The following is a 17,419-nucleotide window of genomic DNA, read 5'->3' on the forward strand; positions in this document are numbered from 1 at the left end:
TTAATATCATATATTTATTATTGTAAATCATTGACATAAGACAATGATGCAATTTATATACATGCTGTAGCAGATTATCAAAAATGAAATTACATATTTCAATAGGATTATCATCTCTTCATATTTTAATTTTATTTAATGTAAATGTTGATTATTTTCTGATTTTACAGCTAGTAGCCTTTTTTCAGAATTTTCAGGAAGTGAAAACACTGCTTATATTTTCTTGCTTCATTTCAATCTGCATATTGTATGAGAAAAGTCTTCTCACACATGTTTTAAGGATGTTTTTAGAAAATCAATTTTCATAAATATTTTCTTTGGGAAAAAAAGAAAAACATGACACTGTATGTTTATAAGAGAATTCATCTGGGTTTTTTTCTCAGGGAAATAATGAAATTTAAATAAAGATTCTGTAAACACCAACTGTTTGATATAATTCAAAATCATGTTACTTTAATTTTAATTTTTTAAACATCAATGAAAACCAGATAATAGTTCAATGTTAATAATATGACTTCTTTAAAATGACTTAAAAAATGAATTTTACTGAGTCCTGTTATTGATACACAGTGGTATATCTTACATGTATCTATAAAATATATTTTTAGGCTTACCTTACCTGTTAATGAAAGGTGTATTCAAAGATGCCTTCCCTCTTCACGAAGAATCATCAAAGAGTAAATTTAAAGAAGAAACAATGGAACGCTTTAAAGAAGGAAGACCTGACGATGAAGAAGAAGACTTGAAGATTGATCCCCGGAGAGATTTGGATGACACTTGGACTAAACTCTATAAATTTCAGCCTTTGTGGAAGATCAGAAACTATTTTGGTGAAAAGATTGCTTTATACTTTGCTTGGACCGGTATGCTGACATCATCACTATGGATACCAACCATATTCGGCTTTTGTATTTTCTTGTATGGTTTAATAGCCAGGTATGTGTAAATAGCTTAAATTATAATTAAAATATTAAATAATTAGAAAAAAAACACAAATCACTAAAATATTGAACAGAACAACAGACCATCCTAACTACCAACAACTGACTCTTGTCAAAATAGGGATCATCCTAACTACCAACAACTGACTCTTGTCAAAATAGGAATACTCAGACTTTCTCTTCCTCTTCCAATAAAATTGACTCCCAATAGTGTAGACAGTGGCATTTAATATCAATTAATCTGTCATGAAAAAGGAGCATACTGTCTTCATTGGTACAGGTACAAACTTTAGTGTGGTGGAACCAGCTAAATTTGAGCACAAACTACCTTTTGCTATACTGTTTCTAAACTGTATTTTGTAAAAGTAAAAAAACAAACCACTCTGACTAAATAAAAAGTCAGCCAATTATTTGGAAAGCAGGTATATTTATTATCACTGGAAGTTAACCAGTCAAATTGCCTACCCTTTTATTTCTATTTACAAGCGTAATTTACCATGTAAACTTTGAAACACCCAATTTGAAAGTATTTGTTTATGGCTCCGAAATTTTTACTGCAATAAAATGCAGGGTTTAAACGAGCTACAGCTGTCAAATTTGATGGAATATTTCATTTTCCTATGGAACCAGAAGTGATGTTTTATGTTTTGGTGGTATTACACCTTGATTTGAAACAGTCATTTTGATCTTATCTGCTCTTAATCACAGCAATTGTTTAAAATTCAATTGTGGACATTTAGTTTTTGGTCTTTCTATCTGTTCATCCCATAATTGTTGCAAAGCTTGACATTTTGAGTGTCTCAGACACATAATTTCTTGTTCTAAATAATTTTAAAATTCAAGGGTACAATATGAGGTAAAACACACTACTTAGACGGGACAGGAGAAGTGTGATCCCGAATTCCAAAAGAAGAAAACAATATGAATTCCCAATTCCTGAAAAAAGTAAAGCATTCTTTCTATGAACAAGAAAAATTTATCATTATTCCCAAGTTTGATCCCCATTCCAGCAATTTTAAGACATAGTGATTGGTCTTACTTTTTGTAAAATAAAAAGGAGTTTACCTAACTTATGTCGTCATAGTGCAGTGCATATATATATTTTTTGATTGAGTTAAGCCTGCCAATAGATATTTTATTGTGTGTTTTTCTATGTTGTGATGTTATGCTATTGTTTCAGAAAAAAGGAGAAGGTTTGGTACCATTAAAACGTTTAAAATCCTGCTGCAAATGTTTGCACCTGTCCTAAGTCAGGAATCTGATGTACAGTAGTTGTCGTTTGTTTATGTAATTTATACATGTTTCTCGTTTCTCGTTTTATTATATAGATTAGACAGTTGGTTTTCCCGTTTGAATGGTTTTACACTAGTAATTGCGGGGCCCTTTATAGCTTGTTGTTCGGTGTGAGCCAAGGCTCTGTGTTGAAGGCCGTACATTAACCTTAATAATGATTTACTTTTTTAAAATTGTTATTTGGATGGAGAGTTGTCTCTTTGGCACTCACACCACATCTTCCTATATCTATTATGTCTAAAATTGTATACATTCACATTACATTTATCATCTTTTTTGACAGCCAGATCAATGGATCAGTGCCACTTGTTATTCCACCGAATGCCACAGACTTTCAACAGTAAGTACACAAAATAATGTGCATAGTTCCATTTTTTTTGGTTATTATTTATAGCTCACCTGGCCTGAAAATCATCATTTGGGTATCTAGTTTTAAAAATATGTCCAACATGCCCGCCTGCCAACCAACATGGCACCCCATATCAATAGAACATATGGGGTAAAATGCAGTTTGCTCTGAAACTAATGCATTCAGAGTAAGTTTTACAGTGGTAAAAATGTTTTCTTGGTTTAGCTCTATCTATCTTTCAGACAAATCAGACAACCCATTGTTGGGTTGCTGCCCCATAATTTGTAATTTTAAGAAGATTTTTCAGTTTTTGGTTATTATCTTGAATATTGAATGTAGAAAGAGATAAACTGTAAGCAGCAATAATGTAAGGCAAAGAAAGATCTACAAATAAGTCAACATGGACAAAAACAAATAATAAGGAGTTATTGTTATTTAAAGTCATTATGATATCTAGTTTAAAAAATGTGTCCAGTGACCTGTCCTGCCAACTAACATGGCAGACATGGCTAAATATAGAACATAATAGTAAGTGGGTGTTTTTTGGCTTAAATCTCTGGAATTAAAGCATTAAGAGCAAACCACACTTGAACAAAAGTGATCATCAGGTTAAGATATGTCTAAATTGTAAAAAGCAATCATGTTCAGCAAAGTAAGATCTACAAATAAGTTACAATGTAACATGGCCAAAATGGTTAAAATTTGATTAAAAGGCAGGTCAGTAGTTTTGAGTTAAAAAAAAATATTAAGCAGGACCAAAAAGAGTGAAATGATAAAAAGGGGTACAGAAGTAACAACTAATAAAAAATATAGGATACAATTTTTCATCCTTTTGTACAGAGTTGTAATATAGGGTTATTGCATGAATATTTCTCAATATTCATGCAATAACCCTTTTATCATGTTTATTGAATAGCAATATAAAATTTGAAAGTAAAAATTGGTTTTCAATAAGATTTTGTTGTTGATAACATCATGAATTTTAAAGATTTATAGCACTAGTTCAATATTAGAATATATACTGCAGCTGTGCTATTTGAGTACGGTAGTCAAATTGCATTGACGATACATTCATATGTGATATACCGTCACTGACAGTGTATCACCTTGTTTATGACGTTGACAATGTGTTTCTGTAGAGTTTTATCTTTGACGTCAATAAAACATACAGGTTCGCGGAAATTTTACATCTTCCCCTCTAAATTAAGAAATGATGATTTTTACCCTAAATACTTTATTTGAAACAGTTTCAAGAGTTGCAGAATATAAAGAATAATAGAATTGAGAATGGAAAGGGGGAATGTGTCAAAGAGACAACAACCCAACCATAGAGCAGACAACAATAGAAGGTCTCGAAATATCAATGTTATTTGTACTCGGCTAGAAACAGGTAGAAATGCTCGGCACAGCTTCGCTTTCTACCTGTTTCTAAGCCTTGTACACTTAACATTGATATTCTATATTTATTGCACGCTAACTTTCTGTGGGAAATATTATATTGCTATGCAATAATAGAACTTATTGCACGCTAACTTTTGGTTACTCTCTGTGGGAAATGTTATATTGCTATGCAATAATAAGAGATATCATCCTATGACATGGTTTGAATAAATAAAATTGTCATATTTACAATGTTGTTTGCTATACCTTATTTATTGATAATGAAAAATATAGTAACTGCTTTGATAGACATGTTTTATGAATTTATGAATTGAATGCTTCTTTTTGTAACTACAATTGGGGTGTAAAAGCATTGACCGAAATACATTTTGTATGAAGTGCGGAAACTTTCAAATCTAAAAATGTGCAACCCTATGAAGTAACAAAAAGAAGCATCCAATACTTATAATTACATTTTTTAGCTATGATCATGAAAACATGAATTTTATAATTGTTTTATTTGATTTACCTGTGCACTTTATTGTGGGACCACATTTTATCATGAATGAAAAGTTTTATTGAGTAATGCTTAATTGCTTAAGAAAAACATGTGAAGTGCAGTTAACCAATCAAAATAAAGTATCATAATGAAATATACATTGTAATGTAATAATATGAATTTATGTTTTACCAGAATAACGATTAGAATGAATGGTTTGCTCAGTACAATAAAAAAAGCTTTTGACAATGATGTTACCCCGTTCTTTGCCTTAATCATCTGTCTCTGGGGTAAGTAAACAATTTTAAATGTTGGTTGTCTTTGGCAGCCATGAATATTGATTTTGTTTGGCATGCCATCAAAGTCTCATTTAAACATCTATAATACTAAAATGACGAGGTCCAATTTGTCAGCCGTCATCACGTAAAAACGACGAAACAAAGAATTCAACTTTACATATAACTAATATAGTACAAAGGTGTAGATTACACAAATTACACCACTCCAGGCCCTTTTGTTTTCGATGTAATTAATATTGTCAATAACTAAGAAGTTCCGGGTCGAGTCCAATACCGATATCAATAGTATATTCAACTGTTACCTATTACCTTATCTGTATGTTTCGCATCAGACAGGTGCACCACCAAATGGTGTATTTAGGATTAATATGTTATATACACGGGTGGTGTATTCAGGATTAATATGTTATATACACAGATAATAATCATAGGGTTGACACTACTAAATTGTCAAATTGTTACCTGATGTAGTATTTTAATCAATAAGACTTTCGAAGATAACAATACGAATACTAAAAATCTGGAAAATAAGGCGTATAGGTACAGTTTTCAATTTGTTAGTGGGCATGACGTAAAACAGCGAATCAAAGAATTCAACTTTATTTATAACTAATATAGGACAATACTGTTGATTAAAAAATACTCCATTCCAGGACTTTTTGTTTTCCAAATAATTAATATCACCAATAATTGATAAGTCCAAGTTCGACGGGTTCAAACAGAAAGATTTGAAAGCAGAGAAAACTCTGTATATTATAATTGGCATGACTTTATCAGAAGACAATTCTAATTCTAAAATAAAGCTTGCGCATACTTATATACTTTAATTCAGTCACGGACCCGCGATATCACAGGTGTGTTCTAGTGAATAAAGATATAAATAGATAGCAAACTTGTGCAATTAAATTTTTCTAGGTCTGTTTAATTTCGTATTATAGTTAAAAAATATATTTTAATCATCATTTATATAAGAATTAGTGTTTTTTTTATCAAATCATTCAATCAAATCATTTACCTTTGTTTCACTTTCAATGTTGACATTCTTTTCCTTTAAATAATTGAACATGCATAATTCATGCATAATCCATCTTTAGCTAGAGGGTAACTGATTTAAATTGAAGGTGACATGAATGTGGATTATTCATTTGCAAGAAAATCATTGATGGTGCATAAAGTAGAACCTTATTGGCTGCTAAAGCAAATTATTATTTCACTATTTCACTTTCATTAATTTAATGATTGAACAACAAAAATCAAAATTTTTTTTTTTTAACATATCTTGTAGCTAGTGCCCTTTAGGTGTTCTGCTTCAGTTAGTTTGATAGGATCTACTTCTCTATAGATTGATGACAATTTAAAGTTGCTACCAGTACAATTTTGAGGACCTTGAGAGGGCCTGCCCCTAGATCATGGTCCAATGATTTTCAATGAATAAACATTTTTTTAAAGGAGTAGGTTCAGTAAGATCTCTTTTTGGCCCCAAAATTTAGCAGTTTTACAAAATTGTGAAAATGTAATCTTTTAGTTATTTATTGGAAAGTAGAATGCTTCTGCTACATAAATATGGGCTGTTTTTGACAATGCAATACACATATATCGATTACTAGCATCATTAAGTTATGCTAAATTACTGAAATCTTCACAATTTTAGCATTTCAGTAAAATTTTAGACTGTTTCCGAGGTTGAGGATTGATACGGATGTGGCCACTTTCATTTTTGACAAAACCCATCTGAAAAGTGATGTTTTTTTGGCATATTTGATAGATTTTTCATATTTAAGCTTAAAATGGAGCATTTCTAATGACTGAATCAATTAAAATTTTTCACATAAACTATTCCAATCAATTGAAATAGACGCTTAACTGTTTAAAAAGTGTCCAAATTCTTTCGCTTGATGAACCTGAAATTTGAGGCCAAAATCAGCCCTTACCAGACTTACTCCTTCAATGGTTCTTATTAAAATGTTTGAACTGCTGCACACCACAATTTTTTCTGTATTACAATGTTATCTGTACATATCAGTTTGTCAACCATATCAAGAGAGACTATCCAATAGTTAGTTCAGCGACTCCATTTCAAGGCAGACTAGTACCCACTTGTTTGCCCAGCGACTATAAATAAAAGAGCAATTTTCCTATCCAGCGGATTGTCATTTTTCTTAATTTTATGCCTACAGTCAAGACATAAGTATGTGTCAACAGTTTGTTAATAATAAATTTTATTTATAAAAATGCTTATTTTATAGGAACAATTTTCTTAGAACTATGGAAGAGGACAAATGCAACTTTAGCTTATGAATGGGATGTGGATAATTTTGAAACCAACGAACCAGATCGACCTCAGTTTTATGGTTTAAAGGTCAAGACAGATCCTATTACTTCAGAAGAAAATTGGGTTTATCCATTCAAGAGATTGATTTTGAAATACACAGGTTCTTCTATGGTTGTGATCTTCATGGTGAGTTTATTACTTGGGATGCATGCTTTCCTTTGTGACTGATTTAACATACTGTAAATTCTGAAATTATTGCGTGCATTTATTATTGCGATTATGTCATTTCAGACTTAAATGCTATTTTAATTTTTACGATTTTGAGAAGTATCCTATTAAATTCATATAAACTATTTCAAAATGCAAGTTTAAATTATTGCGTTTACAACTCAGTCGCATTTTTCGCAATAATAAAAACCTCACATTAATTTCTGAATTTACAGTAGTATATAGATACAAGAAGATTTGGTATGAGTGCCACAATTTGTTAAAGTGAACCATTATAGGTCAAAGTACAGTCTTCAAAATGGAACCTTGGCTCACACCAAACAGCAAGCTATTAAGAACCCTAAAAATTACTTGTGTAAAAACCACTTAAATAGGAAAACCAACTTTCTTATCTGTATCAAATATGAGAAACCATAAGACTTATGAACCACATTAACAATGAAAACGATTGAGCATTAGGTTCCTGTCTAAATGGACTTTGACAGGTTCAAAAAGTGCAGCTAGTTTTAAATGTTTTAATAGGTACCAACCTTCACCCTTACATGAAACAGTAGTGTAACATCACACAAAGTCTGCAGACAAACCCATTATAAGAACATTGATAATTTGCAGTATATTTGAAATTTACTTTTACACACAAAATACCCAGTAGTCATTTTAAGCCCAAGTGAGCTTTTCTCATCACTTGGCGTCCGTCGTCAGTCGTTGTCCTGCGTACGTAGTCGTGAACTTTTACAAAAAATTTCTTCTGGGGTATCTAGTTCAAAAAATGTGTCCTGTGACCCGCCCAACCAACCAAGATGGCCCACATGGCTAAAAATAGAACATAGGGGTAAAATGGAGATTTTGGCTTATAACTCTAAAACCAAAGCATTTAGAGCAAATCTGACTGGGGTAAAATTGTTCATTAAGGGAAGATCCATCTGCATTGAAATTTTCAGATGAATCGGACAACCTGTTGTTGGGTTGCTACCCCTGAACTGGTAATTTTACAGAAATTTTGTCGATTTTGGTTATTATATTGAATGCTATTAAAGATAGAGATAAACTTTTAACAGCAATAATGTTCAGCAAAGTAGGATCTACATATAAGTCAACATGACCAAAATGGTCAGTTGCCCAGTAATTGCCCTTTATAGTAATTTTTATCAATTTTTCATAAGTTTTTGTAATCTTTTACAAAAATCTTCTCCTCTGAAACTACAGGGCTAAATTTAACCAAACTTGGCCACAATCATCATTGGGGTATCTGGTTTTAAAAATGTGTGTGTTGACCCAGCAAACCAACCAAAAAGGCTGCCATGGCTAAAAATAGAACATAGGGGTAAATGTAGATTTTGTCTTATTACTCTAAAACCAAAGCATTTAAAGCAAATCTGACATGGGGTTAAATTGTTTATCAGGTCATGTTCTATCTGCTTAAGAAATTTTCAGATAAATAGGACAGCTGGTTGTTGGGTTGCTGCCCACTAATTGGTAATTTTTAAAGAAATTTTGCCATTTTTTGTTATTATCTTGAATAGTATTATAGATAGACATAAACTGTATACAGCAATAATGTTCAGCAAAGTAAGATCTACAAATAAGTCAACATGACCAAAATGGTCAGTTGACCCCTTAAGGAGTTATTGCCCTTTATAATCATTTTTTAACAATTTTCTTTAATTTGGTATAATTTTGTAAATTTTTACCAAATAATTTGTTCTGTTACTAATGGGCAAAGTTCATTATAGATATAATTGTAAGTAGCAAGAAGGTTCAGTAAAGTAAGAACTTTAAACACATCACCATCACCAAGTCACAATTTTGTCATGAATCCATCTGTGTCCTTTGTTTATGATATGCACATAGACCAAGGTGAGCGACACAGCCTCTTTAGAGCCTCTAGATATAATCATGCACATGATAAAAAATAGTGTATATTTTACAGATATTAGTAGTATTTGCTTGTGTTGCCGGTGTTATTTTGTATCGAGTTATAGTGAGCGTATGTGTATGTCCAGGAAATTCGGCAATAGACTGCCTTATACTGACCACTGTCTTTTCGTCTGTATTGAATGGTGTTATAATTTTAATACTTGGAAAGGTAAGTTTACTTTAGTTTTTTTTAAGTTTTAATTAAAACCGATTTTACCGTCAGGACATAGTTGATTAAGACATGTTTCTCGTTTCTCGTTTTGTTTATATAGATTAGACCGTTGGTTTTCCCGTTTGAATGGTTTAACACTAGTAATTTTGGGGCCCTTTATAGCTTGTTGTTCGGTGTGAGCCAAGGCTCCGTGTTGAAGGCCGTACTTTAACCTATAATGGTTTCATTTTTAAATTGTTATTTGGATGGAGAGTTGTCTCATTGGCACTCACACCACATCTTCCTATATCTATGATATGGAAATGTTTTAAAATTGTACTCCCTACAATCCTGATAATTTCTGATAATATCAATAAAATGTCATTTGAACTAAGTTTCTTAAGTGATGTCATTGTAATCTGTCACTTCAAATTTGTTGTAATCACATTCATTCTATCGTATATGGGTACAGAAAGTAAAATCGGGTAATTATTATATCAAAAGGGTGTGGATGGCATTCACATATTCACAAACCATTAAAAAACACTTCTCATCACATAAAACACACTTATTTTAGGCATTTTATATGACAAAATTTATAGACTTTAAGATAAAACTTGTATTTATTTACGATTAGAATTTTTTGGTTAATTTATTGAGCAGTTTATATAGTTTTTCAGTCAGACACTACCAAAATTCATAAATCTTTATGATCTTATATATATAGTTTGAGATTTAACCAATTTTATAATTAAAAGCCTATCACCTTCATCTTTCTTTAGATACACTGTACCCAGCCTGACTACAACATATTATTTATTGACTAGTATGTAGATAATATCTTTGAAATTGTAATACTGCCAACCAAATTGTAATACTGTAAACCAACTTATTTTCGCAAGCGATTTAATTTTGCGACTTTAGCGAGTAAAAAAATAACATGACTATAAATTGTCGCGAATATTTGAAACTTGTATCATTCCTTATTAAACTTCATCAAGTAAGTCAGAAAATTGTGAAATTAGATAGCATGAATAGCCACGAAGTAGACTAGAAAAATAAGTTGGTTTACAGTATATTGTATATCATGTATCATATTCCTAGTTCTTCTTTACCTTGACTTTAGCAAGAAAAATATCCATCTATTTATAAAGACTTTGAATATTTTAATTTTCAGTTTTATGACAAGTTGGCTTTGATGTTAACAGATTGGGGTAAGTGATTTTCTTGTTGTGTGTTAAAGCATTCTGGGTAAATTTGAAGCAGACATTTTTTTTTCCTACATTTTAAGTGAAGCTGACTTGAGTTTTTTTAGGTTGATATCAAATAAGGAGAAGTAATATGATTGTATTAATGAGAAAACTTATTGAACTATACTCCCTAGGTCCAAAAGTCAAGCATGGTAACAACTAAATATCACCTTATTGACTTCAATGATGAGCAAAACTATAAAAAGCTATAAAGGTCCTCAACAAATTGTGAAATGATAAAGCAGACAAAAACAGTCAATTTTCAAATTTAATTACTAATCAAAGGGATACAACTCTAACATGTATACAAGGTTTGACAAACTGTATCCCTGCCTTTGCAAACGTTATGGAAAGGGCAAGTTTTGATGTAGGTAAGCAGTAACACACATTTATGACTTTATTTCCACCATCAATTTATTGCTCTTTGCTGTAAATTTAGAAATGATTCTTGTATTTATTTTAGTTTTCTTTTAAAACAAAAGGACAAAAATGTGAAATTATTTCTATTAGATGTATTGAACCAGTTGCAGTTTTCACATAAATAAAAGTATCCGCAATAATTTTTGACTACGATATTTGGGAGTGATTTGCAACAATACAATCAGGGGTTAAGCTTCAATTTTTGCTGACTTTAAGTATGTGTGTCTAATATAATAAGTTACAGATAGAGTTTATGTTTGATTCTGTTCTTAGACTTTGAACTTTGAAAATTTCATGAAATAACAGTTATACAGACTCTTTTTTCTAAAAAACATCACATTTTCAGCTTTTCTTTAGTATGTGAGTTAACTATGATTAGTTACAGATTGAGTTTGCATTCAGTTTGGCTCTGCTGATTTGTGTTGAAAGGTTTTCGAGTTCATGAAAATAAGTTATAAAGACTTTATTCTCAAATTTCTACTAAGAATGGCTTCAAGATCTTTTTTCAAGTGAGACCTTTTGTGCCAATCTGACTCAACTAGGTTCATATTTGTTCTTGTTAAATCAGGCCTCATGGTCATAAAACTTTCAAGCATGATTTTTGTACTCAAGACTCAAAAATCAACTATTTATTTGGCAATAGTCAGTGGCAGTCAGTAGGGTGTAAGAACATCCGCTGTTAGACCTACTAGGCAGATGTATATTGTTAAATATTCTTTTACACATTTTTGATCTTTTGGAAAATGTTGTTTGTGCTGTATTTCAGTGTATTTAGACCCCTGTACCAAAAAATTTGTTTTGTATGCAAATGTATAAAAATTGCAGTTCTATCCAACGCAACCTTACGTTTGAACGTTGTTTTCAATTTTGACATGTATATACATAATTCCTCTAAATATCAGCCCAACAATATATATATCATTCTTCTATCATTTACAGAGAACCACAGAACACAGAGTAGATACGATGATGCATTGATAATCAAGGTTTTCGCGTTTCAGTTTGCCAACACATACGCTTCCTGTTTTTATATAGCGTTCTTTAGAGGGGTAGGTTTTTAATGCTGAAATTTATACAATTACATTTAACATAAGGAATATTTGCCTTGCCTTGCTGTTTCTGACTGCATTAATAATTTGTTAAAGTTTGTAATAAGCCAGTTTTAAGTGAACCAAGAATGGTATGATAAGGATATTTTGTTATGCAGTTCTATTAGTTTTGACACATCATATTTACATGGAGACCCTCACTCATTGATGGTCTATTTACTTTTATTGAGGTATTAAAAGATGAGGGTTGAGATCTCACACAACAAGTTAAATCCTGTTCAGTTTTTTGCCCCTGTCCTACGTCAGGAATTTCTTGCCTTTGTATTGAATCTTCTCCAGCCTTACCCCCTATGAATTTTGATAACTCTTTATGGATCCGTAGGGGGTCAGTAGCAAACCATATAACTTGTATTAGTATCCCAGACGCATATTTCATCTACATAAGACTCATCAGTGATGCTCATATTAAAATATTTATAAAGCCAAACAAGTAAAAATTGGAAGAGCATTGAGAATACAAAATTCCAAATAGTTGGGCCAAATACATCTAGGTAATCTATGCCTCAGATCATAAAATCCTTAGTTTTTCGAATAATTCAAAATTTTGCTAACAGGAAATTTATAAAAAATAACCACATTATTGATATTCATGTAAATTTGCCACTGGACTTAAAAACACCAATCAATAAATCACTAGCAAGAACACAACAACAAGCACTCATGAATTAAATCATCTCAACCATAGAAAATAAATGAATGAATATAAAAAAGAATATATGATTGCCAATGAGACAACTGTCCACAAGAGACCAAAATGACACAGACATTAACAACTATAGGTCACCGTATGTCCTTCAACAATGAGCAAAGCACATACCGCATATTCAGCTATAAAAGGTCCTGATTAAAGACAATGTAAAACACTTCAAACGAGAAAACTAACGGTCTTTTTATACACTATTCTGCAAGAGACAATGTAGATATAGGAAGATGTGGTGTGAGTGCCAATGAGACAACTCTCCATCCAAATAACAATTTAAAAATTAAACCATTATAGGTTAAAGTACGGCCTTCAACAAGGAGCCTTGGCTCACACCGAACAACAAGCTATAAAGGGCCCCAAAATTACTAGTGTAAAACCATTCAAACGGGAAAACCAACGGTCTAATCTATATAAACAAAACGAGAAACAAGAAACACGTATATATTACATAAACAAACGACAACTACTGTACATCAGATTCCTGACTTAGGACAGGTGTATTCACTTTTATGTTTGCAGTAAAAATAATATTTTGATATTTACACAATTATTTTTCAGAAATTTGAGATATTTGGTTTGGGAGAAAATTTTTATGATGCATGCTCTGATACCTGTATGTCTCAGTTGTCATTCCAAGTGATGGTTCTCATGCTCATTAAACCATTCCCAAAATTCCTTAAAGATATTATTTTACCGTAAGTATATCTTATTCCTTAAGGTATAGTACCACTAATTCAGGCCAAGTCGGAAAGAACATACAAAAAAGTAGTACATATTACATAGACAATAACTGTTTAGTGTCTTTAAATATCAGCTGTATTTGTACGAGGCTAGGAAACAAGGTGTATGCGAGCTTTTAGCGAGCTACTACACCTGTTTCGAGCCGAGTACAAATACAGCTGATATTTAAAGACACTAAACATTTATTGTCTTTATCCTGCAATTAATTCTGTATATTGTTTGTGTTTTTAAAGACACAAAAATTAACATATTTAGCATTTATTTTCGATTTTTAAACCCTTGAGGCCTGCGTAGTAATATCAAAATTACATATTACGCTGAAGACAGGTTCGCAAAAAAGAATCTCGAATGGTCAACAATAATACATCGCTCAAGGTGAATAATTATCTATTTAACATAACAACTTATTTCAACAGTAAAAACAAATAACAAAACATTGTCAAATTTGAAACAGAAGTGTACAAGTTGTCCTACGCTTCAGACTTGACATTCACTAAACATGCATGTTGAAATTGACATGGTTGATTTTGTGACACAATCATACACAATCGACAATTGGCATCGTCATTGGAATGCAACTGGATTCACATTCTGAGGTCACAAAGGTTCAAACAATACTCAGTCCGGCAGTGGGCGGAGCTTTAAAGTGATATCTGTATAGTATACAGATACAGAATAGCGATATCTGTAGGGCTGTATCTGTATAGTAGGACACCCAATTGCAGGATAAAAATAAAATAGTACCTAAGCTTAGCTGTATCTTTGTCAATCGAGGGTATCTTTGGTTAGTTGTGGTATCAAATGAAAGCTTGGGGACTTGGGATCTCTGTAGAACCCTTGTTACAAAATTTATTAAAATTATAAAAAAGTATATGATATTTTGATAAAAGGGCACATTCATCCAGTATGCTTTAACTTTTTGTAGGACTGTTAGGAAATTCTGGCGTAACCGTCCAAATTGGTGTTGCCGTTACCGATGTTGTGATTGTTGTCAATGTTGTCACAATAAAGTAACTGATGAAGAGGCATTAGCTGATGAAGATAAGAAAATGACCTTTGATTATGTAGAAAATGAAAGATTAAAGCCCGTTCTAGATGACTTTACCCTAAGTGAATATACAGAGAAGATTCTTCAGTACGGTTTTCTAATGGTAAGTTTATCATAGAAAAAAATAAAATTAGAGAGACAACAACCAGACCAAAGAGCAGAAAACAGGGGACTGCTACCAATGGGTTTTCAACACAGCCCGAAAAATTCCAGCAACCAAAGTCGTGCTTCAGCTGGCACCTGAACAAAAATGTGAAGTATATCAGTAATAAAGGATTTCAAACTTAACTCCAAAGCATACAAATGAACTAAAATTAGAAATTATACCACACTAACAAAGGTCAGACGCTCCTGACTTGGGAGAGTTTTTAATTAAAGAAGAGGGTGCAATAAGCTCCTTAATTAACCTCATTGTACCCCTGACATTTGACATTGATTAGAGATTTTAGTTTTTGGGAATAGGCTGTTTCTTGAATCATGATTTGCACTAGTATGACTAAATGATAAAATTCCTACCCTTTTCACAGAGTGTAGTGCAACAGTCTAACATAAGAACAGACTATAAATCTTTGAAAGAGCTGAAATTAGAACACAAAACAAATACACCTTTGGGCCCTTTAAAGCTCGCTGTTTGGTGTGAGCCAATGCTCCATGTTGAAGACCGTACCTTGACCTATGATATTTTACTTTTACAAGTTGTGACTCGGATGGAGAATTAACTCATTGGCACTCATACCACATCTTCTTACATTTATATTAGTTAAGTCTAACACACCAATATTTTATACTTGTTATTAAATTTTTATTACAGTTATTTGCAGCTTCTTTTCCTCTTGCGCCACTATTGGCCTTGTTAACCAATGCCATTGACATCAGAGTGGATGCTAAACGATTGTTGTGGATGTATAGACGTCCAGTGGCAGCTATTAGAGGGGATATAGGTATTTATATTGATATCTTATGAGACTATTCACACCATGATGAACAAGTCTAGATTTATTGAATGTTTTAATTCATAAGTCATCATTTTATGGTCACTGCAATTTGCTGATGCAACCTATAGTAATCACCAATCAAGCAATCAAGCCTTTGTTTTAAGATTATTGATCAATTTACCCAAGGGACATAAGTACTGTAAATTCAGAAATTATTGCGAGGTTTTTATTATTGCGAAAAAGTGACATAGTTGTAAACGCAATAATTTAAACTCACATTTTGAAATATTTTATATGATTTAAATAGGATTTTTCTCAAAATTGTAAAAATTAAAATCGTATTTAAATCTAAAATGACAAAATCGCAATAATAAATGCATGCAATAATTTCTGAATTTACAGTATTCAAACCTAAAGATGTCAAAATAATGATAAGGATTTGTCTTTTTGACCATATTTGTGTGGATAAATAACTAAAATTTAGTTCAAATTTTCAAAGGTCAATTAGGGTTGAAGTAAGAAGACACTGTTTTGGACTTATTCTCCTTCTACAACCTAGGTAAAAACTGTAAAATGCTAATCCACCATTAAATAGTCCTTACTCAGACATTTTAAATTGCTAAGTTAAATCTCTTGAATCAAGTCTTAACAGTCTGTTTGTTGTCCTTAACTGTGCTTCACCTTGAAGCATGTAGTAATTTTAACTAGAAACAGTTAACAGGAAGTGTTTTGCTTGCTTATAATTATTGGAGACACCATACAATCTAATTTTTTTATCTTGCATTTGATGCAGGGTCTCAGTTGCTGAGACCCCCCTACTAGAGGTTGTCATTCTCTTTGGGTACTCTACCATTAAAAACTGACTGCTTCAAAAGAGAACAATAGTGTTGATAGTCAATCAATCAATCAAGGCATTTCTGGGCCTTATTTAACAAACTTGCTCATTTCTATATTGTGTTGTTTTGAAAATGCATGAGCTAATTTGGGCCTTTTAGCATTTAAATATCAAATTTCAGTCAAAGAGTTTTATGTTATAGGTAAATGGTATGGAATCCTTCAGTTTGTGAACTTAGTTGCTGTAGTTACCAATGGGTTTATCATTGCTTTCACTTCATCGTGGGCTCAAGATTGGACGACAACAGAAAAACTATGGCTTGTTATAGGATTTGAGGTATGTATTTATAGATTATCGTTTATTATCTCAACGAGATTGATTTTCTCGCTTGAGCTGGGACAGCGAAAGTGAGAAAAGCAATCGAGTTGAGATGACCAATGATAATCTGTTTATCGCTATTTTACCTATGACGACGTTGTCAATTTCAATGTCAATTTCGTTAGCAACGCCACGTGTCCTCCTTAGTTTCTAGCAATAATTTTTCCATCTCAAGCGAGAAGTATGATATGAAAATTATCACATAAAAAGATCAAAGGAAAAATGCACAAAATAGCGATAAATTTTGATTATATATCCAGGTGTAATGATAAGTCGTTATACCAAGGCTATTTTTTTCTCATTTTTTCTGTATACTTAGCTTTAATTTTTTATAACCATGCATTGGCAAGCTTGATAACTCGTAATTGTTTGTCAGTAACTAAATGTACGATGATGTCCCATACGGAACCTTCTGACCTTGTTTGTTTACATTAAAATTTCAATGGCGTCAAAATCACGTGATGTCAATTCGTTATATCCAATCAAATTGCTTTACTGTCAATTAGGGGATTTTTCAGTCTATGGCAATTACGTTATTTCTTTCTGGGATATTGCTTCAAAATAGTTTGCAATAGTTCTGGGTTTTATTCAACAGGAAAACTCTTTTTTTGCCATCCCTTTTGACATCAAGGGAATTTTGTATGAATATTTACCTACAGTCATGATGGTCA

General features: G+C 32.0%; 1 protein-coding gene across 4 annotated transcripts in view; it reads left to right on the forward strand.

Moving 5' to 3' along the window:
- Positions 1–17,419, forward strand: part of LOC134697222 (anoctamin-3-like) — a 58,692-nt gene that overhangs the window by 22,146 nt on the left and 19,127 nt on the right. For all 4 annotated transcript variants that reach the window (XM_063559350.1, XM_063559351.1, XM_063559352.1 and 1 more), the window contains exons 7-17: positions 609–936; positions 2,518–2,574; positions 4,658–4,752; positions 7,008–7,219; positions 9,192–9,347; positions 10,507–10,543; positions 11,939–12,048; positions 13,370–13,506; positions 14,478–14,703; positions 15,412–15,541; positions 16,573–16,706. In XM_063559350.1, coding sequence (XP_063415420.1) covers positions 609–936; positions 2,518–2,574; positions 4,658–4,752; positions 7,008–7,219; positions 9,192–9,347; positions 10,507–10,543; positions 11,939–12,048; positions 13,370–13,506; positions 14,478–14,703; positions 15,412–15,541; positions 16,573–16,706 — 1,622 coding nt within the window. The remainder of the gene's footprint in view (positions 1–608; positions 937–2,517; positions 2,575–4,657; positions 4,753–7,007; positions 7,220–9,191; positions 9,348–10,506; positions 10,544–11,938; positions 12,049–13,369; positions 13,507–14,477; positions 14,704–15,411; positions 15,542–16,572; positions 16,707–17,419) is intronic.

This window comes from Mytilus trossulus, chromosome 14 (assembly GCF_036588685.1).
Source record: "Mytilus trossulus isolate FHL-02 chromosome 14, PNRI_Mtr1.1.1.hap1, whole genome shotgun sequence".
NCBI classification, from domain to species: Eukaryota; Metazoa; Mollusca; class Bivalvia; order Mytilida; family Mytilidae; genus Mytilus; species Mytilus trossulus.